This window comes from Semicossyphus pulcher, unplaced genomic scaffold (assembly GCF_022749685.1).
Source record: "Semicossyphus pulcher isolate SPU_LCO1_2020_fin unplaced genomic scaffold, fSemPul1.0.p SCAF_16, whole genome shotgun sequence".
Taxonomy (NCBI): domain Eukaryota; kingdom Metazoa; phylum Chordata; class Actinopteri; order Labriformes; family Labridae; genus Semicossyphus; species Semicossyphus pulcher.
This window is the reverse complement of record NW_027211670.1, coordinates 2,786,705-2,812,803: the sequence shown is the minus strand read 5'-3', so window position 1 is coordinate 2,812,803 and position 26,099 is coordinate 2,786,705. Positions and strand designations below refer to the sequence as shown.

At 43.4% G+C, this 26,099-nt stretch overlaps 1 protein-coding gene across 1 annotated transcript in view; it reads left to right on the top strand.

The window, feature by feature from the left end:
* Positions 1-20,022: 20,022 nt before the first annotated feature.
* Positions 20,023-26,099, top strand: part of LOC138593410 (uncharacterized) — a 32,257-nt gene continuing 26,180 nt past the window's right edge. Inside the window, exons 1-5 of the mRNA XM_069664408.1 lie at positions 20,023-20,077; positions 22,918-23,172; positions 23,428-23,974; positions 24,806-24,998; positions 25,095-25,459. Of these exons, the coding sequence (XP_069520509.1) occupies positions 22,928-23,172; positions 23,428-23,974; positions 24,806-24,998; positions 25,095-25,459 (1,350 nt within the window). The 5' untranslated portion in view covers positions 20,023-20,077; positions 22,918-22,927. The remainder of the gene's footprint in view (positions 20,078-22,917; positions 23,173-23,427; positions 23,975-24,805; positions 24,999-25,094; positions 25,460-26,099) is intronic.

Genomic DNA, 26,099 nt, shown 5'->3' with positions numbered 1-26,099 from the left:
AACTCACTGTTGTTTTATGTTCTGCTCCTCCATTCCACACATGCTGCTGTTCTTCTTCTTCAGAATCACATCATCGGCTGTTTCTGAGACAATTAACTGACTCAACTTTGCGTCTTGTAAATCTTATCCTGACGCCAAATCAAGACAAACAAATCACCTGCACCTGCGTCTGTCATTAAGAAAGCTCCATTATCGCATTTATTGGGTTTCAGAGCCACAGGAGGACGGCCGAGGAGCAGCACGCCGGCATTAAGCCGAACTCGATCCAGCTGTCTGCGCGCTCTTTAGCAGCTTTTAATTGGAGGGGAACAGGAGAGACACATCATTACAGGCTAAAACCACCACAACAGGGTATTGCTGGGATTTAATTACACCCGGCTATTGTTTAATTTGCCTCTCAAAGCTTCAATTAAGCAGAAGCGGGACTGTGAGGGTTCATGTTTCAGGCTCGTGTGTGCTCAGGAGAAGTTCAGATAACATCACACGCAGGAGATCAGATGCATTTGTCATGTTTGACTAATGACAGCAGAGAGGAAGAAACCCTGTTAGAAAATCATCAGCAATCTGTGTGTGTGTGTGTGTGTGTGTGTGTGTGTGTGTGTGTGTGTGTGTGTGAGCTGCTCGGAGCCCTGCTGATGTATTTACTGTTATATTGAGCCGTGCAGATGATGTGATCTGAGGGTGATGGGCACCAAATATAGAATGAAGGAATGTACAGAACCTCCTTATTAGTTTTGTTGTTATTTAATCTGCATCGTCTCCCTGCTGCAGATGAAACTCTGAGATCTGCATCCACAGATCGCTGGAGCTGTGACTCACTGAGGGACAAACTTTTAACTCAGTCATCTCTGAGAGGTGCCACGGGTCACAGCACCAGCATCTTCTTCTCCTGTGAGTTAAACGCTGAGGCACATCTGCTCTTTATGTAAGAGATGTTCATTAAACAGACGTGGAGCAGTAACAGTGTGGACTGCGCTGGTTTGATAGTCTGCTCATTAAGAGCAGAGACAGCTCCTGCACACTGATGTCTCAGTCCTCACACCTTCGTCAGGTAGAGCTGAGGAACACAGACGACGCAGACAGATACCAGTTATCTGACAGTGTGTAACTGTTCAGAGCTGCAGCTGATGAGCTAATAAGCTAGCCTGCAAACTGACATTACAGTGAGTGTTCGTTCTTTAACAGCAGGCTGTGAGGGACACAACAGTGATGTGACTGCTGCATGGAGCACATGTAAAAAAGAGATTTTATATTTATATCTACATGGAAGTAATTAGAAGATAAAGAGCACCATAAACACCAAGAATACATCAGATATATTCATGTCTTCAAACAAAGCAGTGTAGGACATATTACAGGGATTTTGACTGCATCTCCATGCTGCAGGACATTTTAAATAACGATAGATAACGCTTGGAGGGATGAAACCTCACTGTTCAGGCTGTTAAACATCACTGTGTCACACATCAGATCTTACAGCACTGACTGTGTCTGTGTCTCTGTGTATCTGTGTGAATCTGTGTGTGTGTGTGTGTGTGTGTGTGTGTGTGTGCAGTATTTTAAAGGGGTTATATGAAAGATTTCACATGTATACATCAATAAAATATCATTTTTTGTTGCCAATGTGTGAAGGGATTGTAGAGGACATGATAAATTGAGACCTTCCCCAACTTCCTCCATTGCCTCTAACAAAGCAGTAATGTAAAGCACTCAGGACGTTTTTTCCGGGAAACAAGAGGATGTGACGTATCTGCGCGTTGGCGAGTACCTCTGCTGAGAGCTCATTCTACGCCACTACAGTCAGCAGTGTGCAACACGAGACAACGCAAGCTGTGAAATGGAGACGGATAATGCCAACGAACGACTGCACCCACAACAACACCAACACAAACTACACACAAGAATAAAAACAAAAATAGGTTTTATCTAGTGAAGCCCGTCTGACCAAACAGGAAGTGGCCGACGTCAGGGGGAAAACTAGAGTCAACATCGGCAGGGCGTGTGAATCATGGAGACCTTCGATTGATTTTGGGGATCAAAACAGACCCAACTTATTGTTGTCACAGAAACATCACCCGCGTGCAGCGTTCTCTCACCAAGTGCAGCGTTTTTTCTCTCACAGCACAAGAACTTCATCCCAGCTCTCTCCAGCCGCCCTGCCCTGCCCGGCTAATGTTGGCTGATGCTTGTGATGATTTGCTGGTTCACCGGCATAATTTGCTGTTTTGTTACGAAGCACAGATCCATGCAGTGTAGTTATGTTAGAGCTAGCTGGCTAACCTTAGCATGCTGGCTAACGTTATGATTATCAAAATACTATCCGATTGTGTATGTCAGAGTTGTCAGTCTAGCTTGACAAATAACTTCTCCACCTAACTGAGGTATGATGACAAACAGTGTTGGTTTTGGACAACATGATGCCGGTCAATGAACACGACTCGTCAGTGAAAAGTAAACAGAGCCGGTGAGTTCTGACACTGAGCATGCTCAGTTTTGTGTGTCGGCAAAAACCCCGGATGCTCGTTCATGTATGTGAGTGTCGACTGAAGTTCCCTCAACGGCCGACCGTGTCGCTGGAATGAGGACTTTCTGAAAGTTACATAAAGCACCTTTAAAGAAACGGACATGAAGCTGCTTCTGAGGGGCTACAAAGGGAGGATGTAGGTGTTATATGATCGACGGTGTGTGTGTGTGTGTGTGTGTGTGTGTGAACCTTCACAGGGCTGTCTGTTCAGTTAAAGTCAACATGACCTCAGACAGCAGGTGGAGATAACATCTGTCTTTGTGTCTCTCAGCGTCTCTGACTGTCCTCTTATCAAACAGGCTCCTGTCACCTCTTTATTAACGTGACTACAGAGAGGATTCATATCCTCTGACCTCTGACCTCCGGACACATCAGACCACACATTTTCCTCACTTTGGTTTAACACCTTCAGTCTGTCTTTCTCCAGGAAGCCGGGTCTTTGCTGTAAGGCAGCCATTTTTTATTTACTCCTGACTTTTATTGCAGTTTCTAATACTGACCCGTATAATGTCTGTTTTTGTAATTGATTTTATTTGACTTGCATTGATAAATGCTGCAACAATAAACCCTGTGTTTAGTTTCATTATACCTATAATGAACGTATGATGTTTTATTTGACTTCAATATGTTGAATGAGTTTAAACTCTTCCTGAATTATTCACGGTCAGGGCTGAGCTGTGTCTTTGTGTCTCTGTGCCGAGGACATTTGTCCTGCTGGATCGATACGGTCGCTCATAACTTATCAGCAATCAATACCTCAGGCTTTATGCTAACCTTTATTCTCCCCTCAGCCCACGTCTTCCACAGCGGGCTCTTACTCAGTCACAGTCACATCCTGAAGCTGCTCGGTCACAGCGTGAAGCACAGAGACGGTCTCAGCTCAGGATGGAGCGCTGGAGCACAGACTCGTCCTGCCTGTGACTCAGCCTGTGACAATAAAGACACCATCTTATATAAAGAAGCTAAGCTAACAGGCTAAGTGCACTAATGTTGACAAATAGAAGCTTGACTGTTATCATGATGACATGGTTAGCCTAGCTTAGCATAATGACTGGACTCAGGGGGGAACAGCTAGCCTGCTCTGTCCAGAGTGAACGTAGCTTCCTGGTCGTACTGACACACAGAGAGATGAAATGAACGTGTTGAGGTTCTAAATGTTTTTGTGTCCGTCCGGCTCGTCAGCCTGGGCTGTGTTTCTCTCAGTGCATGTGTTTTCTGTTCGTCTGCACATTAAACTACAGATACAAAATGCTTGTTTGCAGCTTCAGAGGGGTCTGAACTCAGCTAACTATTTCCCCCTGCTTCCAGTATTTATGCTAAGCTAGGCTAACCTGATCCTGACTCCAACCTTGCACTGAACACACAGACATGAGAATCTGTGACATTTTAAAAAGGTGCCTCTTTTTGTCCTTATGTCCCGGAGCTGTAAGTCCGATTGAGTCACCAGCCTGGTTTCCAAGATGTCCGCCTGTTCCTCCAGTATGTTCTGTTCCTGCAGACTCAGCGGCCTCTTTGTCACCTCTTTGTGTCCGACTCTTCGTACTTCCTGTCGGCTGCTTCCTCCTCAGAGAGCAAAAAACTACAGACGAGGCCATTAAGGCTGACAAGTCGTTGCTGCTGTCGTGTCTCGTCCACAGAACAAAGACTGCTAGAGATGGATGAGCTGTGTGTGTGTGTGTGTGTGTGTGTGTGTGTGTGCGTGTGTGTGCATGTGTGTGTGACGAGCACAGACTCATAACTGCAGAGTAACACACACACTGCTTTACATCGAAGCTACAAAATGAAGGACGAGCAGCTGAAATAATTCATTTCCTTTTTTGTTTGATGATTTTGATCTCATCAGGTTTGTGTTGTTCAGCACATATATTTTTATATGTATTTATTGATACTTGATTCCTGCAGAGGGCCCTCCTGATCGATGATCTTACTGCTGCCTGTTTCGTACTATAAAGGATGTTCCTCAGAAAGATGTCTCCAGTGTGAGAGGCGACCATCAATAGTTACTTGTTCTTACACTGGCGCTGACACACGCTGTTGAATGTTAAATGATCATCTGGACATTGTTGATAATCACAGTAACTTTGGGTCACATCATCATGAGCTGTGCAGTAAGAGATCTAATGTAAGTGACCTAACGTAGCACAAACACTGATGAGAAGTGCACTCAGCATCTTGTCTTCCTCCTCCTCCTCCTCCTCCTCCTCTTCTTCTTCCTGTAGAAAACTCCATACGAGGCCGTTATGGCCGACGTGTCGTCATCCCCGCCGTGTCCCGTCACACAGACAAAGACAGAGGATGCTGTTGGACGGCTGAGATGCAGACCCTCTGACGGGCTGCTGTCCTCCTCAGCAGGCTCAGGATGCAGCAGAGAGCAGAGACACTTCGAGGCCCATTCACAGAGACAGCGTCTGTTAATGTTTAACCACAGACAGGAACTGATGCAGGGCTTCTGCACGGACACACACCACTACACACACACACACCCCTCCCCACCCCCCACGAACCTCCTCATCTACAATTCTTCATCTTTGGAAGATTTAAACAAATGAAATATTTGATCAATGAAGAGTTTGTATCATGAAACAGACTTCCCAGGCCTGCTGTATGGGAGCACTGCGAGCACTGGGAGCACTGGGAGCAGAGGGTCGTCCGTCTCCCATGTGACAGTGAGGACTCCTCCACCAGGCCTCCTCCCAGCAGCAGCTCCTCAGCTCCTGCTCCCCCCTGCTGCTCCCTCTGTCTGTGGATCCATCCGTGCTGCTGACTGTGGTCCAGAGCTGCTGGGGGTTCATGGTCTCCAGAGGGGAGGAGTATTAATGTCATCATCATCATCATAATCATCACCATCATACAACATTATGTAGCTTGGTACAGATGTTCATGCTCTCAGAGGATGAATCTGAAAGACCTCCAGCAGGTCAGAACTTGAGTCCAACAGATCCTTCATGGATTTGTCAGCTGTGAGTCCTTTAGGTGGAGGCAGACACAATATCATATATCCTCATTATATATGAGAATGTAATGAAACACTGATGTTTACGTGTTTGTCAGGTTATGATTGATGATGTCCGTATCTGCTCAGGACATGGTGCTAAACACAGATCCTCATCACCAACAGTTATTAACGCCTCGAGCATCAGCGATTTATTTACGAGGATGTCGAGAAACACAAAAGCTCACATGACAAACGAAGAAAACTCTCAGACCATCGCCTCGAGAGGGGTTTGATCGTTGATCCTGACAGGTTTCATGTTTGGAGCAGGACAGACGAAGGTGGAGTTCAGAGTGAACCTGAGGGACTTCAGGTGAACGTCCAGTCAGGCATCTATAGAGAAGAAGACACACCTGTCAGTCACCGTCAGCTGATACAGAACACTCAGGTAAACTGTCAATCAAAGTATGATTGAATAACACGGACAGGATCATCCTGCACAATGACTGAATCCTTCTTCAGTAAGAGTGTGTGTGTGTGTGTGTGTGTGTGTGCGTGTGTGTGCGTGTGTGTGTGTGTGCTAGCCCCCTGCTGTGTCTTTTGTCCCTCCCCTGCAGGAGGTCTATAGAGCAGACGTTAGAGAGTACATCACATCCTCAGTGTGTGTGAGTGTCTCTGCCCATCACTCACACTGCTTCAGAGCGTTCACTCCGACACGTCCTCCTGTAAGTTTGCTTTGAGTCGATGCGCTGCAGAGGCTCAGCTCCTGAGGTTCTCCCTGCTCGGCCCGGTCACATCCACACGTCCTGCTCCCTCCTGTGTGCTGTGAGGAAACCTCCTCTGACTCCTGTTGGTCCTGAACGCAGAGGGATCTGTCAGCGCGTCGCCTCACAGGGACAGCACCGTCTCGTCCATCTCAGCGTGTCTTTGTCTCTCTGTCAGGACGAGACAGGAACGTCGACACAGCAGCAGGAAAGTCCTCGTGTGGACGTTCTGCAGGAAGTGGGTCAGAGAAGAACACAGAGGGGAGTCATGGGAAAATATATGTAGAGCTGAGGAGTCAAATACCAACCTGTCTGTTAGCATGTCTGTTAGCATGTAGGAACAGAGAGCCACGAGCACACACACAGTTATCCACAGTAATGTAAACACATGACTGCTTCAGTGATAAAGTCATGTGTCCTCTTCCTGCCATCAGACCTCAGCAGACTGTCGCTGTGCACATATCGTTCATTACTGTCTCAAACCAGTGAGACGTTATGAACACACAGCAGCTCCACGTGTGACGATGGTGCTGCTGAAAACACTGGGCTGTTACAGAGAGCAGCCAATAATAATAATAAGACTATTTTTCTATTTGAAAGATTGATTTATAATTTAGTTTTTCATTTATTCAGAAGCACGCGTGTGTTTTTTATAATGAATTGAAAGATTCTTTAAACTTTCCAACATTTTCTGTCCTCATGTAAACATTTCAAATGTGAATATTTTTCACTTTGTTTGCAGTTTATCTCAGATTAAACACATATTCTAGTTTCCTTCAGTCTGCTGCTGTCCGTCTACATCCCAGGAACTGATCCACAAATGAAGGACCTTTAAAACCCTCATTTTATTTGACGTATCCTTCTTGCCTCTGCAGCATTTTAGTATTAAAACAGATTTAAAATGAGCTCCTCCACGTTGGTATAAAGTCGTACAGATGCACTCGATGTCCTAAAAGTCCCTGAGAGGAAGGAGCAGACTCAGACACAGAGACGATGACCAGAGGAAAGTCCATCAGGACACAAAGAAGAAGCAGCTTCAGTGTCAGCAGGCTCCTGATCGTATCCAGTGTATTTCTGCTTCTGTCAGTCTTACACAGAGAAACAGAGACGATCCTGGTCTGCAGCAGCATCACAGATAATAAAGACTGTGTCCGTGCTGTGTGACTGCACACACACACACACACACACACACAGTTTCACAGCTCAGCCTCAGTTCACACACAGATATAATCTCTGATTCCACTGCTCACGTCTGAAAGTTAAAAATGAGTTCCACCATCGACAGCTTGTTTCTTTGACTTCCTGTCATAAAGCTTCATGATGAGACCGTCAGCAGAGCACGCTGCAGAGGAGATCTTTGATCCTCTGAGCTAAAGTGTGAGTGAGCTCATTAGCTCGTTAGCATGCTAACATGCTGAATTAAGAAGGTGAACGTGAGAAATATGATCTGCGAAGCATAAGTATTAATGACATCATCACTTTGTCATAAAAACAATAAACATGGAAACTGAACAGAGAGTCACAGAGCTGTCAATACTCAGAGCATCAAAGGGGGATTCATCCGCCACTGAAAATAGTCCCAACAAGAAATATGTCCTCCTGCTGGTTTATTAAAAACTGAATTTATTTTTATTTTCCTGGATCATTTGAACGTTTCGTAGTTTGTTCTTTAATTATAAAAACATTCTTTCATTTCTAAACTTCAGACCTTTTAAATGTTTACGTCTGAACAGTTGATGCTACCTCAGACAGAGTGTGAACTCATGTAAAACCTGTGTCTTATTTCAGTGAGATCAGGCCGTGCACACAGTGTGTGACCTGTGTTTATCAGGACACAGTCGGCTGATGTTTCGGGCTGATGTAGAGATCATCGTGAGCTGGTCTGAGCTCCTTCTAGCTTCATGCTGACAATAACAGAATTTCTTCACCCTAAAAAAAGCAGCAGATCCTGATGAGTCCGTGATACGCTGCGTCTGAATGAAGCCCACATCTGAAGGAGGAAGTGGCCTTTGTGCAGCGTGGAATCCCTCCTGGGTGTGTGTGAAGGTGTGTGGGAGTGTTGTGTGGGCCCTCCTCATACAGAGGCTCTAAAGAGCAGCCTACACACTCAGGACCCGCCTCTCTGCCTGCCTGACATCCAGCTGGAGCATGTCAGCAAAACAGCCAGCCAGGCAGAAACCATAGAAGAAGAAGACAACAAGAGGAGCGCGGATGACAAAGGCTGCGGGAGAGAGAGAGTGAAGGGAGGAAGAGAGTGTGAGGTGGACAGGCAGCAGAGTGTGTGTGTCGGTGGGACCGTCCTGGTGTGCAGAAAGGCCCACTCCTACACACACATTCCTCTTTTTATATACAAGTGAGTGACAGAACGCACACGTGCACGCTCGACAGCTGCACACAGAGTACCTGTGAGCACCACATCTGTGTGTGTGTGTGTGTAGGAGGCGATGCTCTTATTCTGAAAGCAGCAGGAGGCCTCGGGACCTGATCAGGATGCTCTCGGCAGGGTTTCAGACCAGAGCCTGATGCTCCTTCAGAGTCTGCCCAACACCAGATGAGCCGTCATTACAACATTTGTGCTTCATAGAGACGTTCCTGTCACTGTAATACTCATCATGAAGAGCTGCTGAGTAACATACACAGAGAGTCAGGTTAAAGTTACAGTTCATCAGTGCAGCTCGGTAAGGTCGAGATATACAAGAAGCAACAACAAAGTGTTTAACAGCAGCATGGTCACACTGATGCAGCACAAATAACATCCATTTATAAGTGTAAAGTTAACTGTGTGTGTGTGTGTGTGTAAGCATATCATTAGGCTCACCTGTACCTCCTCCTGTAAGAGTCAGAATCATAAAGGTTGACACATATTTCACATGAATAATCATCAAAAATTCATTGTAACTGTGACGGCCGTCCTGCAGAAGAACTTTTACTTTGATCATTAAAATTGATCTGATGATGTTACTTTATTTGAGTGTACATTTTAAAGCAGTGTCTCTGCTCATGTGTTTCTGAGCTGAGCTGCTATTACCTCAGTGAGCTGGATGTCTGCGTGTGGAGCCACAGACAGTTTGAAGAGGACCAACGTAGAACACATGGATCTGTAAACGTGCTCACATGAGGAACAGGTGGATGTTCTGCAGGTTCTCTGCAGCCTGCAGGTCTCCATCAGTCCTCTCTGTGTGTGCATGTGATGTGATGAAACAGACTTTCTGCATCATGTGTTCACAAACAAACTAACAGTATTCAGGTCTTAATACGATCTCCTGCAGTGTCTTTAATCAACACATTCATATTTATTGATACAGCACCAAGTCACAAGCTGTCTGACAGACGTGCTGCTGGAGACCAGAACACCTGAGCAGACTCGACACCGTCACTGACTGACACTCTGTTTGTACTCTCTGATCGTGTGTCATCCTGTCATCTGTTTGAAGTTAATATTTACTGACTCAACAAGATGAGATCACACACACACACACACACACACACACACACTTATAATAGATCACAGCAATATTAAGTGAATAAAGAACAGATTAAAACGTGTTCAGCTCTGTGTGTCAGACTGCAGCAGCATGAGGACAGAGCAGAGAGCTCAGTGACGCAGCGCCCCCTGCTGCTCAGTGACAGTACAGCAAACAGCTGAAGGACTAACACACACGGCACACACACATTTACAGGTTTATACTTTTTGATGATCAAAAATAAAACTTGAACAAAGATCACGCTGTGATTAAACAGCTGAGAGAAATGTGCCAGGCCGTCTGTGAAGCAGCTGAATTATTGTAACTGAAGGTTAAACATTTAATACATTAAAAAGAACAGTTCAGAACACAGGCTGCAGCTCTTCCGACCGGCTGTCAGACTGACAGAGCTATTCTCCTCCAGTCTCTGTTGTTCATCTGAAACTGTCGTCTTCTGTCAGTCAGAAAATGAGCCTGCAAAAAACAGAGTAAAAAAACTGTCAAAGAACCACCGACTGAATAAATAAAACAATAATTCCTAACGTTATTGTGAATGAAAAGATTTTTTAGACCATTTCATTCTGTAAATGTTTTACCTGCTGCTCTGTGTGAGTGTCGATAACATATTAAAATTCAACTCTTTGTTTTTTCATCTGTAGAAAAAACAAATTTTTGTAAAGTTTTGATCAGTCCTCGTGTCTTTGTCCTCTGAGATTCTCACATGAAGACTTCAGCAGAGGTTTACACACACACACACACACACACACACACACACACACACACACACACTACATGTTAATGTCATGTGTTTCATCTTTAAACTCTGCCTCTGTCTTTAAAAGATGATCTGTATTTACATCTGAATTAAGCTTCTTAACTGGAGCAGGGCCAAACCATCACACCGCTGAGCTGCTGCAGTCTCCTCCCGAACAACACGCATATCTTCGGCCTCGTTTATCTGGAGGACGGACTGTTCACACGGGCAGCGGCCCTGCTCCTGCTCCTGCTCCTGCTGCAGACTCATGATGAGTCCTAACGAACAGATCTGACGCTAGCACTGAAGAAAGTAAAAATGATCCAAAATGAAGCTCGACTCTCGATTTCTCATCTCCCTCATGTTTACAAAAATATAATTTATATCAAGTAATAAATCCAAGTAACAGTAACACAACATACTAAACAAAGATTGTTCTTTTAATGGAGTCATTTAATTCGAACTGAACACAAATATGTGACACGTTTCTCTCTGACATAAAGCGTGATGACGAGTTGACAGGAGCGCGCTGCGTCTTTAAATCTGACTTGTTGTAATGAAGAACAAACTCACCTGAGTGCAAACGTGTGTACAGGTGATGTCTGAACATTTGTGTTGTTTGTTCATAACATATAAATGAATCTCATCTCAGTGGTGGAGGTGAACTGAGACTTATAAACATCTTCATGTAACTTTGAACCAGCCGTCATCTTTAATGAGGTCAATAACACATAAGAACATTATCTTATTATAGATAATTATATGATATTATTATTATTATTATCGTATTAGTGTTGTTAGATAAAAACATCTTTGGGACGTCACTCACCTGTGTGTTTATTTATTTACAATAACCTGACATGGTTTAAATTAAATGTCATGTTCATAATAAAGTCAGTGAACGCGCTTCAGTCTAACATGTTTAAACAATTAACTTTCAGTCAGGAAACCTGTGCAGCGTCCTGGTTCATCTCTGCGCGGCAGCGGCTCTGTGCAGGAGGCACAAACAATGACGGTGCTCCACCTGGTGGTGTCAGAGCTCCACCTGGTGGTGTCAGATAGAAATGCAGCTTGTTAATTCAATACACCAGAAAGACAATACTTGTAACACTCACCTCCACATCTGCAGTACACTGTGCATCAAAAAATCAGCAATACAACAATAATATTATATTATATTACATTACATTACATTACATTACATTATATTATATTATATTATATGACACTATATTATATTATATTATATGACACTATATTATATTAAAATAGAAAATGTACATGTCTGATTATGTTGAGGAAACACAGATCAATAATTCTGCTCATGAAAGATTCAACATGGACTGCTGTGGCTCAGTGGTAGAGTGGATCCCCTTTCAATTGGAAGGTTGGGGGTTTGATCCCCGACTGTTACAGTCACATGTTGAAGTGTCCTTGGGCAAGACACTGAAGCCAAAATTGGCTCTACTAGGTGCTGTGTGAATGAGTGAATGTGACATGTAGTGTAAAAGTGCTTTGAGTGGTCGCAAGACTAGAAAACAGACATATAAGTACAGTGTTTACCATGGAACAGATCACATGACACCTGTAACATGTCAGCAGCTTGAAATCAGTCAGCAGGTTCATCACTATTAAAGAAGCTGTTGTACAGAACACTGACAGAGGCTCCTTGAAGTGGAACATAGAGGAGCTGATGGTTCACATAAAAAGTTATAAATTAACAGACAAAAAACAGAACTCTGCGGTAAGCTCTTTTACTTTCACTTCCTCATCATTGTTCATCACAGAGCCGATCATCACAGTGGAGCTCATTTAAATCAACATCGTGCTGTTATCAAATGATTTCATCTGAACACGTTTTGAGTCAGAAATGACGTAAAACACTGTTTAAAAATGACAAATAAAACTTCTTAAACTAATGTAAGTTCTTGCCCAAAATAGGCCCAAAACACAAACTTCACTGACCTCCACAGACTGTACCACAGGAGAGTCACTGTGGTGATCGATCTGTGCATCATGTTTCATTTCTTTTAGAACAGAAAATAAATCCATCACTCAGGTGAGATTAAAACAAACATGAGTCATGGAGCTGAAGGAGGCGTTCAGTGACCACCGGTCAATAAACGGTCCTCCTTTAATGTCAGTGTGTTGATGTGAAGCCATTAACACTACGTTTCTATTCTTCTGAGTTTACTTTGGTTGACTTTAAAATGTACCAAAAATCATTCATTGTGGAAATGTTTAATTTATGGGTCATTAGTTTATAAGAGAATCACAGCATCTAATAGTAACTGAGCAGCGATTTAAAGACGTTTATTAGGCTCATAGGCTAGTTACACATTATTAATTCACAGTACTGAAAAATAGGCCAACATATCAAGTTATCAAGTAGCCTATGCTGACCTAATCCCAGATTTGACTGTTTTGTTGTTTCTTTGCATTTTTTCTTTAGCACCTTTGATAGGGACCAAAATTATCTGTATGACTGACAGATTTAACCCTTAACTAGAAGACACTGCTGAGGTAGGCCTGCTGTAGGCTGTGTTCTATTTTAGTTCAATTTTAACGGTTATTCACGAGGCGCTTTCACAATGCTGCATTCAATACACCGGTAAAAGGGACTGTCTGATTTAATAACCTCCCGTTATACCTCTCTGAAACCTGTAAAGACGATAGTTTAGTTTACTAGTTGTGCTCAGCCAAACTGCTGTTTCACACTTGAATCAAAATAATAAAGCGATGAGTATATGATAACTTAGATGTAAGTTTTCTATATTATCCTATATTACTGTTGATGATAAACATGCACTAAAAATTAGAGGACGATTTTAAACCTCAGTTCTTAAGCAGCTCATACCATCAGGACGCTTTGATGAACAAAGGTTGAGGTGAATGATATTCACGATATTTATTAACAATCTTTGTCCATGAACGTTTTTCTTTATTAGGGAATGCGTATTTACTATCTTTTCCGTGTAACCTGAACGCAGCATAGCGTTAGCTAGCTACCCGACTAGCTGTAGCAAACAATGTGAAAATGTAACGAGTTTTGCTTAAATTGCTGCATTTGGGACTTATATACAACCATGAAGATATTCCGGAATATCAGAACTATACCACAGGTTATTTAAATGCTCGTTATTGATCAAATAATGTTGATTACTTTAAAGTTTAATCCTTGTACTTCAGGTATTGTTTGCTAACAGTAGACAGGACAGCCTAGCTAGGTTGTGTATTTCCATGGTGATCACCTGCAGCTGGCTGAGAGTCACAGCCCACTACTGCGAACAAAGGAGGGCACCATGAGGCACATGAACAGGTATCTACAGAGTCAGTTATCATTACTTTACTGTCTGTTTTGGTCAGTGCCGCTTTCACGTGTACCGTGCACCAGTAACGTTACTTAGTCAGGAGCGGGAATCACTGCCTGATAAGTTACCGTTACTTGACCGTTACTTTGCTGTTACTGTCTGACAGCAGTCTAAACTGTCCCTGTTTAAAACAGTAACAGGTTTGTATGTTTGGTTTTATCACTTTAGCTGATAGAAGTACATGTGTTCCTAAAGGCCCACGGTCTTCTTTTGAAGATATATGAACTCCACATAAAGTTAAAGCAGAACCCGACCGATGTATGGGTGGACCCAATAAGGTTCTATCAGTGAGCTCTGTTGGACAAACTACACGATGACACCTGTCCTAAATCACTCCAAGTATTACTTTATATGTTCTGAAAAGCAGAGGTTTGATGTCGGCACATATTTAAAACATATAAATCAGTCATCATATCGGCCTGATGTGGGCATACGGCTCAGGCTCCTATGATAATGTTAAATATTCTTTAATAAAGTTTTATGTTTCTTTGTATCTTTGTAGAAGCATACTGATGTCAAATCTGAGCACATAGAAAAGATCCACTTTCACTCCAGCTAAAATAAATCACATTGTATCTGTAAGCTGTGACTTTCCCTCTAAAACCAGTATAGGGATTAAAATCCAGTTTCATTAAGGATCTATGTAGGCAGAGGGAATCCTGTCAAGCAGCTGTCTTAGTTATTGATGGGAGACAAAGGAGGGAAGCTGAGACATCATTTCCACACTGAGGTTGGAGTTAAAATAACCCTGATGGCTGTCTGTTCATAAAGCTGTATTCTGTCTGCTGGGTCAGGACCTGTGTGTGGTGTAGGACTCAACCTGTGACCTAATGTTTGATTTTACAAAGATTAACTTGACCGTTGTCAGCTGCTGTATGTCCTCATCACTCCCCTGGCTCAGTCTTCTCCTCCATCTTCAGGCCTTCTCCATGCAGAGATCTCCAGCCTACCCTGTGAGGAGACTGCAGACATGATGCTCTGACCACAGAGGCACAAACTGTAAGGTATGTTGGACCACCGTCGTCTTTTAAAGGGGAGTTTACATGTTTTTACATTTATTGGAGTCCTCATGACTTAAGGGTACAGACGTGTGTGAGTGTCTCCAGTAGATGTGTTCATCCTGCAGCGGTGAAACAGGCTGTAATGGCTGCAACATCATCCTTGATGGATCAAAGGTCGTCCACTAAAAGTTCTTGTTGTTTCCACTGACAGGCTCAGATTGTTATTCTAAGTGTGTGACAACATTACAGAAAGGATCCCTACAGAGAGAGACCTTTTGTTTCAGAGGAAGATGATTGTTTTAACCACAAACAGATGTGACATCACTCTCTGCAAACACACCAGACTCCATTCATAAAAGCATTTTACCTTACAGGACACAGTTTGTGTCTGTGTTTTGTTTGGACCAATACTAGGTGTCTGCAGAGCCAGAGGCTGCAGATTCAGGACCGCAGTTCTGGGACCACAGTTCAATCAATCAATCAAATTTTATTTGTATAGCGCCAAATCATAACCAGGGTTATCTCGAGACACTTTACAGAAAGAGCAGGTCTAGACCGACTCTTTGTTAAGTTATTTAAAGAGAGGCCCAACATCAATCCACCATGAGTAGCACTTAGCAATTCGGCACATTGGCAAGGAAAAACTTCCTTTTAACAGGCAGAAACCTCGAGCAGAACCAGACTCATGTTGAACAGCCATCTGCCTCGACTGGATGGGCCGAAAATGGGATAGAAGGAGATGCAGGATAGAGACAGGCAAAGAGAGCAACAACAACATATGTTCTTGTTACCACAACAACATATGTCCTTGTTACATGAACAACAACAGACACATACTTATGGTTACAATGCCAATAATAGTGGTAGACTAGGGTGAAGATTGGCTAAATAAATAAATAAATAAATAAATTAGCGAGAGAAGCAGAGTAATGATAAAGGCTGAGGTAATCGTAATTGTAACAGTTGAAGTCAACAGGTCTACTATTAGCATTAGCAGCAACAATAATGATACTATGGGGAAGGCTGATGTTAGTAGTTGTTGCAGTCGAGCAGGTCCACAGCAGCAGGTGGTCTGCAGCAACGATCCTCAGGAACCTTCAAGACAAGGGAGCACAAGAACTCCCGGGAAGATATGTGGTTAGTAATGTTAATGGGACCAGAAAATACAGAGTTAATGAGCTGCATTAATATGACAGATAGAGATAGAGAGAGACAGAGAGTCAGAGAGAGAGGAAGAGAGAGAGAGAGAGAGAGAGAGTCAGAGAGTCAGAGAGAGAGAGAGAGAGAGAGAGAGAAGCTTGGTGTGTCAGATCCCCCCGGCAGTCTAAACCTATAGCAGCATAACTATGGGCTAGTCCAAGCCTGAGCCAGCCCTAACTATAAGCTTTATCAAAGAGGAAAGTTTTAAGTCTACTCTAGTAGTTCTAGGACCCTTGTGTTTTTGCGACACTGCCACCTATTGGAGGACTGTAAAAAAGCAACTAATGCTGTTTTCCGTTCAAATACCACTTTTTTGTTGAACAACGTTTAGTTTTAAAAGTTTATTACACCCAAATACAAATTCTAACAACAGTATAATGGTTTATTACACCCAAATACTAATTCTAACAACAGTTTAAATGTTTATTACACCCAAATATATATTTTTTGTAATAATGTAAATAGAAAATTCACACATTCTTTAGCTATTGAAGTAGAATCTTTATTAAAATACAAAAACAGAACTAACAATGAAACCATTTATCTAACAGAAAAAAACCCCATCAAACTACATACTACTACCTAACTACTTAAACTGAACGTGACAGGTGGTCAGTGAACACATCCGGCATTCTTCTCTGTCACCCCAACAAACAGGCAGAGAGACAAAGACGCAGAGACCGAAAGGAAGGAACAGAAAGAACATGTTATTGATGTCTGACTCTTCAGAACCATTAATATTCAAAGTTCAAGTTGTGAAGTAGGTAACAGCACTACCTACCATTTTAATTATTTCCCTTCTTTCCTTAGTTGCCTATCAATGCCTCTGCAAAATTCCTCCAATTCACTAAAACAGTAAACAGACAACATCATCAATGCTGGGATAACAGAAATATCAGTAACACTTAAAAACATTATTACTTCTTAATTGAACTTATATTGGTAGATAGCTTATTAAGATTGTATGACTTTGCAAAAAATAATTCACATTCTCTCCTCTTACCTTTGTTGGCAAAAAGGAGCAGAGAGTCCTGCAAGGACACATTTTCCAGCACAGAAATTCCATATATAATGGCCTACAAAAAGAAAGAGGTTCATTAAAAAATGATAGATAGATAGATAGATAGATAGATAGATAGGTAGGTGGAAAAAGTGCAGGAGCAGGAGCACATACAGTATATTACAATGGTACTCTTACCTCTGGAAAAAGAACACCAAGGATGAACTGCACTTCATCTGTGATGCTCAGTTGTGTTGGTGTTCTATGCAGTTCTGCTTTGAGACAGGCGAAAAGGGTGTCCTGTTCTTCGCTGTCGCAGAAAAGGCCTACATAAATCCTATTAAGAATGAAAAATCTCATCCAACATTACAAAAAAAATCAAAAGGAAGTCAACTGTCTGATAACACTTATTGTGGGGTACACAGACAGTCAGCAGTTTAATTATAGGAATATTTAAACCTAACTAAAATGGTAAGACATTAATACAATAAAAACAGGCATTCACCCTGAAGATAGTAGGCAACAGCTGATTTAATGTAGCTGACAGACAGAATTTAGACATTCCATGTTATATTCGCCTAATTTGAGGTGAAATGTTTGACACTTGGTACACTTGCCCTGAACTTTATCAGAGATGGAGCCATGGCAAAAATGCTTTGAGTTTGTGGTCAACTCTCCCACAAGCGTGTGATTTCCCATCTAACAATTCTACTAAATTCACCATTAAATATTCACTTCAACAAATTTCAATTGATGTTGAATTACAAGGGTATTCTTGTAACTCTTCAACATCGAAACATGGGGCAGGCAATACCCTTTCTGTGATATATTTGTTTAATTACAAGGGTGCTAAATACATAATACACTTTTAGCATAGAATAAAATGGCCCTGTGTTTTGGCGATGGCCTTGTCCAGTAACTCGCCTTATCGGCCCAAATTCAGAAAATGGTTAGAGCCACGAACGCTACAAGTGTACCGAGTTTCATGCTTTGAAGAAAAGGTAAACATGTTTTTCCCATATCATCCATACTATTGCTTTCATCCTCTTTTTAAGTTTATTTAAAAGCACAGGTTAAAATTACGTTTCATAGTCGTTTCGGATTCAACTAAACTAAACTAACAAAAACCCCTTTTCACCAAACAGTTTGTTTCCAGCAAGCTATCATTAGCTAGATGAATGTTTGTAGTGCCATTCAGTCTAATCACAGTAGTAAATACAATCATATCATATTAAATGTATCACAGTAAAACATTAATTTCGCTGTCAAATTCAAGACAACAGAATTGTTATATAATAATACTCACACTTCGGTCGTCAGCCATGTTCTTGATAAAATGTGGTCTTCAGCTATCCAATGCAGGTGGTGCTGTCTCAAACTACAAGGGTCCTAGAATTGCGGTCCTGAATCTGCAGCCTCCGGCTCTGCAGACACATGCTACTCGTTTGGACACCTTGTGTTGTTGTGTTGAGTTTAATCCGAGCCAGCTCTTTAGAACAGTAACACAATAATAAACAAACTAACCGATCCAGGCAGCGGTCGACCAGCAACTTCCATGTTATGTGAGGTAAAATTACTATTTTTCTCAATGGAATATTTAACATCGATATACACTGTAAACCAGTTCCTGTGCGGTGTCTACCTGTCTGTATCAGGGAGGAGGATTCAGCCTATGGGGGAGACTGCAGATTATTTAGGTCTTGCTGTGCAGTTCTTCAGATCAGAGTTAGACGACATCCTGGACAAGACTTGCAGACTGCAGTGTGACTGCAGGGACGACGCCTACGACCTGATGTTATCTCCTGTTGTGTTTCATTTCTTCAGGTGCACGTTAGTTTTAACACAACAGTACTTCCAGATCGTTGAACTAGAGGTAAAGAGTGAAGTAACGGCACAGATTTGAAATTTGCCTCCCAGCAGAGTCCCAGTTTGATTTAGGGATGCACGATATTGGATTTTTTGCCGATATGCTATATGCCGATATTTTACAACTCATTTAGCCGATTACCGATACTGATATTTTTTTCCCACACACCTAATTGCAGAGATCAACTCCTTCTTCTGTATTGGAATAAGCGTACAGTATAATGGTTATGCTCTTATCACATTTGTTACAACGGTCAGGGTGACGGGTCTTGAGATGGTTAATCAAGTCTGTAGTGTTGAAAGACTTTGCCTTGGCTCCTCCTCGCATCACCGAAGCTGAGCAGTCGTTGCAAATAGCAGTTTTGCTATCTATTTCGGACACTTTGAAAAACTTCCACACCGCGGACATTTTGGCTTCTAACTCTCTCATGCTGCAGGTAGACACACGTGACGTCATCACGCTGCGCCGTGCAGGTCTTCTTCGTGCCGGGGACATTGCGCCGAGGTCGGGCATTTAGTCAAGTATGCAGCAGCCAATTATTTTATCGGTTAATTATATCGGCAGATATCGGCCAACACACCAGTTAGTTCATTTTGAAGCCAATATCGGCCGATACCGATAAGGTGGCGATAATATCGTGCATCCCTAGTTTGATTTGGTGATCTAAATGTGCTTCTGTGTAGCACTGAGCAGGAAGAGGGTGTGCCTGGGGTTGCGTATTCTGCTCTGTTTCCTGTTGGGACTTGAACATCACAGGTCACATGCTGTGTCACACAGCAGGTTAGTGACTCAGCAGCTGGACAGGAATGTGAAACCTAAGGCCTCTGTTGCCCTTCAGTTCTGTTTTTACTGCTTCATCCTGACGTCGCCTCTCAGACATGTCATATGCTGAAGGCTGAGTCTCACAGCAGATATTAGACTTTAACTGACTGACTGCTGTAGGTCAGTGCAGTCAGTGTGCAGCTGCTCTCTGCTGGTGAGGCGGGACTGTTTCGAGGAACACAAGAGTTTGGCTGTTGTTCCCAATCAGCTGTAGACTTGTTAGAGCCTCACTTTAACTTTCAGTTTCGTTTCTGGCTCACCAAGCTCATAAAGAAACCCGGGGGGGGGGGGAGGTTTATAAGCTGAACAGGAAGGTTTGTAGTCAGTAGTTGAACTTCTGACTGAGACGAGACGAACATTCAGTCATTAAAATAATCGGTAAGAAAGATTCTTTCTGTTCTGTCTGCATGCAGATCTGTGCTGTAGTGTATCCACCTGCCTGTGTGCAGGATGCTAATGCTAACTAAGTGCTGTTTTAACTTTTACATTAACAACTACAGTTTGTATCGGTAATGACACGCTTAAACTAAATACAAAAGAGTGTATTGATTGTATTGTTGACAGGCTGGGGCAGTGATGATGATGATGATGATGATGATGATGATGATGATGATGATGATGATGATGATGATTGATTTTATTATTGAGTCATGCATAAATAATGTGCCCTGGCGAACAAGACACCATCATTCAGAGAAAGAGAGCAGAAACCAAAGTCTGTGTGTGTGTGTGTGTGTGTGTGTGTGTGTGTTGGATGAATGTTCATGACTTTAGTTTAATCATTTAACCACTTGCCTTATTTATTTCTCATTGTGTTGTGGCTGATGATAAACGCTCCCTCAGAGGCAGCATGAAGCTCTGCAGGGAGGTTAGGACTAGGGTCAGAGGTTAGAGGTTGTTCAGCCAAAGATGAACCTCCTTCTGTAGCTGTTACATGTAACTCTGTAGCCATAAACAAACACGGGTCACTGGGTGTGCCTCTGGTGGAAGAGATGACTCACATTATTATCACTGTGCTCAGTTTGTTGTCTTACTGTTTGGGCGAGCTGTTAGAGGAGGGTATTTGTGTCTGTGATTCATCTCTGTTGCAATATTACAGGTTTAGTATTTTCCAATCCTGACATGATAATAGCATATAATAATGATAATAACTGTGCCTGTGTATTGATCCCAGCTCTCTCTGATTATGTCCAGTTTAAAGAAGCATCAAAGCTCTGACTGTTTGAACGTGTTTAATCTGAGCCTCCGATGGTTGCACACAGTGTTTATCTCCTCTGTGGATTATTAGTATTATTATGGCTAAAAAGATATTCTACATTACATTAGATATTTGATATTATTTTGCTTCAGTAAGAGACAGATACAGTATGAGCCCATGAAGGTGATGCAACCTTCCTGCAGGAAGTTGTGATGTTGCGTTCCCACAGGTTGTACCAACTGCTGCAACGTTTCTGCAAATTTGACCAGTCGTCCTGTTTCCCCACGCCTGCAGAAATATGGACCTCCTTATGTCTGCAGTGTGGAATACACATAGAGCATCTTTTCCTGTAATATCTGTGTTACGCTGTGTGCTGGAGAAATCCTTTGTTTCTGCTGTGAAGCAGACAGCTGATCGGTGTGGTCGTCCCTCTCTCGTCAGCTTCCTGATCCGTCTTTAAGCAGACTCTACACAGTGACGCCACGATAATAAATCCAGCACTCGATGTCGTCTTGTGATTTTAATCGATGTTCATGTGCTGAGAACTGTAAGCCGTCCACTTGCATGTAGATTATCCTTCGCACATATGAATAACATTGGATGTGCACATGCAGTGCCAGATGAGCATTTAGTGTCATTCAGTCTGACGTGTGTTATTTGGCGTCTTCACACAGAGGTTGACCTGAAGTGATGTGAGAAGACAAACAGCTGGCTCAGCCGGTCGATGGCTTTATTGCAGTGTTTGTCCCTGTCGCTCACAGTGAATGTGAAAAAAGAAAAAGCCTCTGACGTTTTTGGCTGCAACAGAAAATGCTGTGAGTTTGTGCTGAGCAGACCTACGCCTCCTTTCCTTTCTCTGTTTGTTCAGCCTTGATTCCTTTCCTTGCTTGTTTGTCCCTCCCACCTGAGATTCGAGTAGAGGAGGCGAGGAGGAGACACAAGGAGTGAGGAGTCAAGGAAACAGGCGGTTAGGAATCAAGACATCCTTCATGATAGCGCGCTGAGTGAAAGGCAGGAGGAGATGAGGAGCCACAAAATAGAGACTCTACATATATAAACACATACACATGCTGGTCCACACTCACATCAGTTTAACATCACTTTCATAAAGTGATTTGTTTCAGAAAGACACCTGGCAGAGTTGAGAGAACAATCCTCTTAGATAAGGTACATAGATTGTAGAATCTGTTGGCAGGCACATGGATCTTTAGAACAGGAAGTGTTCTGGTTTCTGTTTGTAGTCCGAGTAGTATTGACCAATCACGTATCAGCAGGTTGCAGCGTATGCAGGAAAAACAAAAGCAGGAGGGACGTAATCTGCAGCGTGTTTCTGCTCTAGATCACAAATTCAACTTGAGACAAAGCTACTGGACGCTGCGTCATGAAAGCCGTTCAGAGCTTAGATTTCCTGACTTCCCTGAACACCTCATAAATGATGGCTCCGCCCTCCGTTAAAGTAGTTTTCTTCTCCTCTTGAGGACAGACCTGACAAAGCTTCATGTTGACTTGTTCCTAATCTGCATCATGATGTTGTTATTTCAGCAAACTGAAGAGCCGTTAATTAAAGTCGATCACAAGAAAAGTTTCTGTTTGGGCTTCATCCCGCTGAAGTAAGCCAGAGTGCAGCCTCTGTGTAACTTACTGTTTACAGTGAAACTGAGACTCAGCACAGACAGATGAACGGGCGCTCCTCCAGGGGATGGGACAAACCAAGAGATGACAGCGTTTATTTAGCAGACATATCTGGAGGGAGAATTTCACTTTGATCTGAACACACGGTCGCTGCTCAAGCTGCTGACTGGACTGTAAACAATGCAGCGCACGGAGAAGGACGTCTGGGCTGGAAGTCGTTTATAGCTAATCGCTGGCTATATAATGCCAGCTAAATTCACCGTCACTCCCAGAGGATGTATCGTTGTCAGACTATAGCAGATGAGTTTAGAGATTGCAGTGAAGCCTAAAATGAATCTGCTGTGCAGTGTTTGTCTGTTAATTGCAGTGTCTCTTTTTCTCCTGATAGATAACTGAAGATGGAGAGAGTCCTGGAGAAGCTCGTGAAAATGGTGAAGCAGCACCCAGATGGGATTCCTCTGAAGAAGGTGGCTGTCGCCTACAGCCAGATGTACCACAAGAACCTGACACTCTCCGAGCTGGGCTTCGACTCCATGACCAGCCTGGTCTCCTCTCTGGACAGAGATCTGGTTGTGATTGAGGAAGTGGTGTTTCACAAGGACCAATGGCGTAAAAGGCGGGCCAAAGCTCGAGCTGGATCATCAGAAAAACACACAGAAGACAGCGAGGGGATAGAGAAGGTTCTACAGAACATAGTGACCATGATGAAAGAACACCCAGATGGGGTTCTTCTGAAGAAGGTGGCGATCGCCTACAGCCAGATGTACCACAAGAACCTGGTGCTGTCCTCGCTGGGCTTCGACTCCATGACCAGCCTGGTCTCCTCTCTGGACAGGCACCTGGTTGTGGACGAGGAAGTGGTGTTTCACAAGGACCAGTGGCGTAAAAGGCGGGCCAAAGCTCGAGCTGAATCTGGAGCATCAGAAACAGCAACAGAGGACAGCGAGAGGATCGAGGAGGTTCTGCAGAACATCGTGACCATGATGAAAGAATACCCAGCAGGGATTCCTCTGAAGAAGGTGGCTATCGTCTACAGCCAGAGACACAGACACAACCTGGCCTTGGCCTCCCTGGGCTTCAAAACCATTTCCTGTCTGGTGGACTCTCTGAGTGGAGATCTGGTTGTGAGGGGGGAAGTGGTTTTCCATCAGATCCACCAGCCTGTGAGTCGGCCTGCCTCTGTGAAGTCTTCAGGAGACAGCAGGCCTGAGACTCCACAGAGCTCTGAGTCCCTCAGGGCCTCCCCCCGTGTCAGCGTGTCACAGGTGGATGTCAGCTCTCTCCGTGTGCCTCCAACTCTGGCAGGACTCAGCTTCCTGGGTCCTTCTTTGATTTCCTCTTCCTGTTTACCCTCCGCCCAGAGTCCTCCTGTGAATCAGCTCCCGACTCCAACCAGGCCTGCTGACACCCTGACCCAGCAGCAGCTGTACCAGCGGGTCCTACAGGTCAGTGATGCAGACACATACAGAGGCTGTGTTCACCTGTCTTAGACAAACATCACACATCACCTTCAGCTAAAGACATTACATGAGATCTGTTCACAGTTCAAGAGAAAATAGATCTGATTGAATGCTGTCTTAAATCTTGTTACAGTCCCTCACAGCCGGGCACAAACATGAACACAGAGAGAAACAGGTACTCAAACATCCATACATGCTTTAATAAGTCGAGTGACGACAGGAGGCCTGCAGCATGTAACACTGTCATTAAAGACATGTTAATGGGAAACTGATCATGAGCAGCATCGTCATGAGAGGTGAATAATACAATTAATAATCAGACTTTTCTCTGGTCAGATGGTTTAAACTGTTTAAACTGTGGAGTTGAACAAGTAGCATCTAGCTGAAATATATAATAAAACTTCATGCCTGTTGGTTTCAGGGGACATAAATGTTTAACCATCACACACATGAAGTTTCATTATTAAGGCTCAGCACGTTCCTTAAACAAGCTGAATTATTGTGAAATCAATGAAATAACAGAGCATGTTCTTCACCTGCTCTGTGTGTGAAGGGTCTTCAGATAACGTCGTTATGAGCTGATGCCATATCAATAAAATGGATTGATTGAAAATGGTGTTCAAACTTTGTTATACAATGATATGAGTTCTATTCAAAGTGTTTGAGTTACAGAGAGAAAAACAATGTGATATCAAGTCATGTGATGTGAACAAACAACGATAACGAGCTAATAACTTTGATTAAAAGGCTGACCTTTGACCTTACCACAGTCACTATCAGTGTGGCCTCTGTCCAAGTGTTGCTGATATGTTCCAGGTGATGAAGAGGTACCAGCTGACGGTTCCGTCCATGGAGCAGCTGCAGACCAACTACTTCCAGCACTTCTCTGAGCAGCTTCCTCTCTCTCAGTACATGTCTCTGTACGACAGCTGGGAGGCCTCCTGCCCCGAGACGCTGCCCTCTGAACCTGCAGCTCAGCCACACACAGGTGTACAGGACACACCTGCAGGTACACAGACATGACAGCATTCAGCTCCATGCACATAACACAACAAAAAGATCATCACTTATCTGAACAAACATGTGTTTCCACATGCCTCCACAGCAGCACAGAAGCTTCTGAAAGAGCCTGATAAAGAGCCGCAGCGTCAGCCCGCTGCATCCAGCTTCCTGTCGCCCTCCGACTTCCCCGCGCTGGGACAAGATGTGACCAAAGAGAAGAAGAATAAAGGTAGAGACACACCCAAGAGAGAGGGCTGTGCCCCCATCTTTAAAGAGGCTTACCATGCTCAGCTGAGGGAGGTGCAAGGAGCTAACGTGAGGGCGGTGGAGGCTGTGGAGGAGGAGGATGAGGAGGAGGCCTCAGGGAGGTGGAGGAGGAGAATCCTGGATCAGGACCAAGTCAACAGCCTGATGGAGGACGTGATCCGAAACATCGCTGCAGAGGGAGAGCTGGTCACCAAAGAAAAGGTGAGGAGGAGACACAAACATATTTTAAACCAGAGGCGAGAGCCACCAGGTGACTAGCTTAGCTTAGCTTAGCATAAGGCCTAGAAGCAAGGGGAAATGGCTAGCCTGGCTCTGAAAGGTTAAAACAGGCCACCACCCCCTTCACCTGGATAAGTCACACTTTATATCTGTGTGAAATAGATGGAGCATGCTGTCTGTGCCCTCCTGCCTCCAGCTTCATGTTCAGAGACAGACATGGGAGAGGTTTCAGATGTAACTTTCACACAACACAGATGAGTCTGTTTCCAACAGGCTGAGCTGTTCCTTCACAGTAAAACACAATATATCTTATTTAATACATGTCAATGAAAACTGTGAAGTTTCAGTGTCCATAACTTTGTCCTGTAATTAGATGTCAGTAACAGAAACACAAGCTAACAGCAGCAGGTTTCAACACACACAGCGTGGGCCCTTTCAGCTTCTTAGACCGCCCATGTTGATCAAGACATCAGGATATATAATTAGATAATGCTATTTTAATGAGTATCCTGATTAATCATCAACATGTTTTGATGAAGGCTCTAGTAAAGATAATCAGTGTTTATTGTATGGTTTCTCTTCGGAGCAGGTTTTACCCTGAGTCTGCCAATCTGTGCATGTA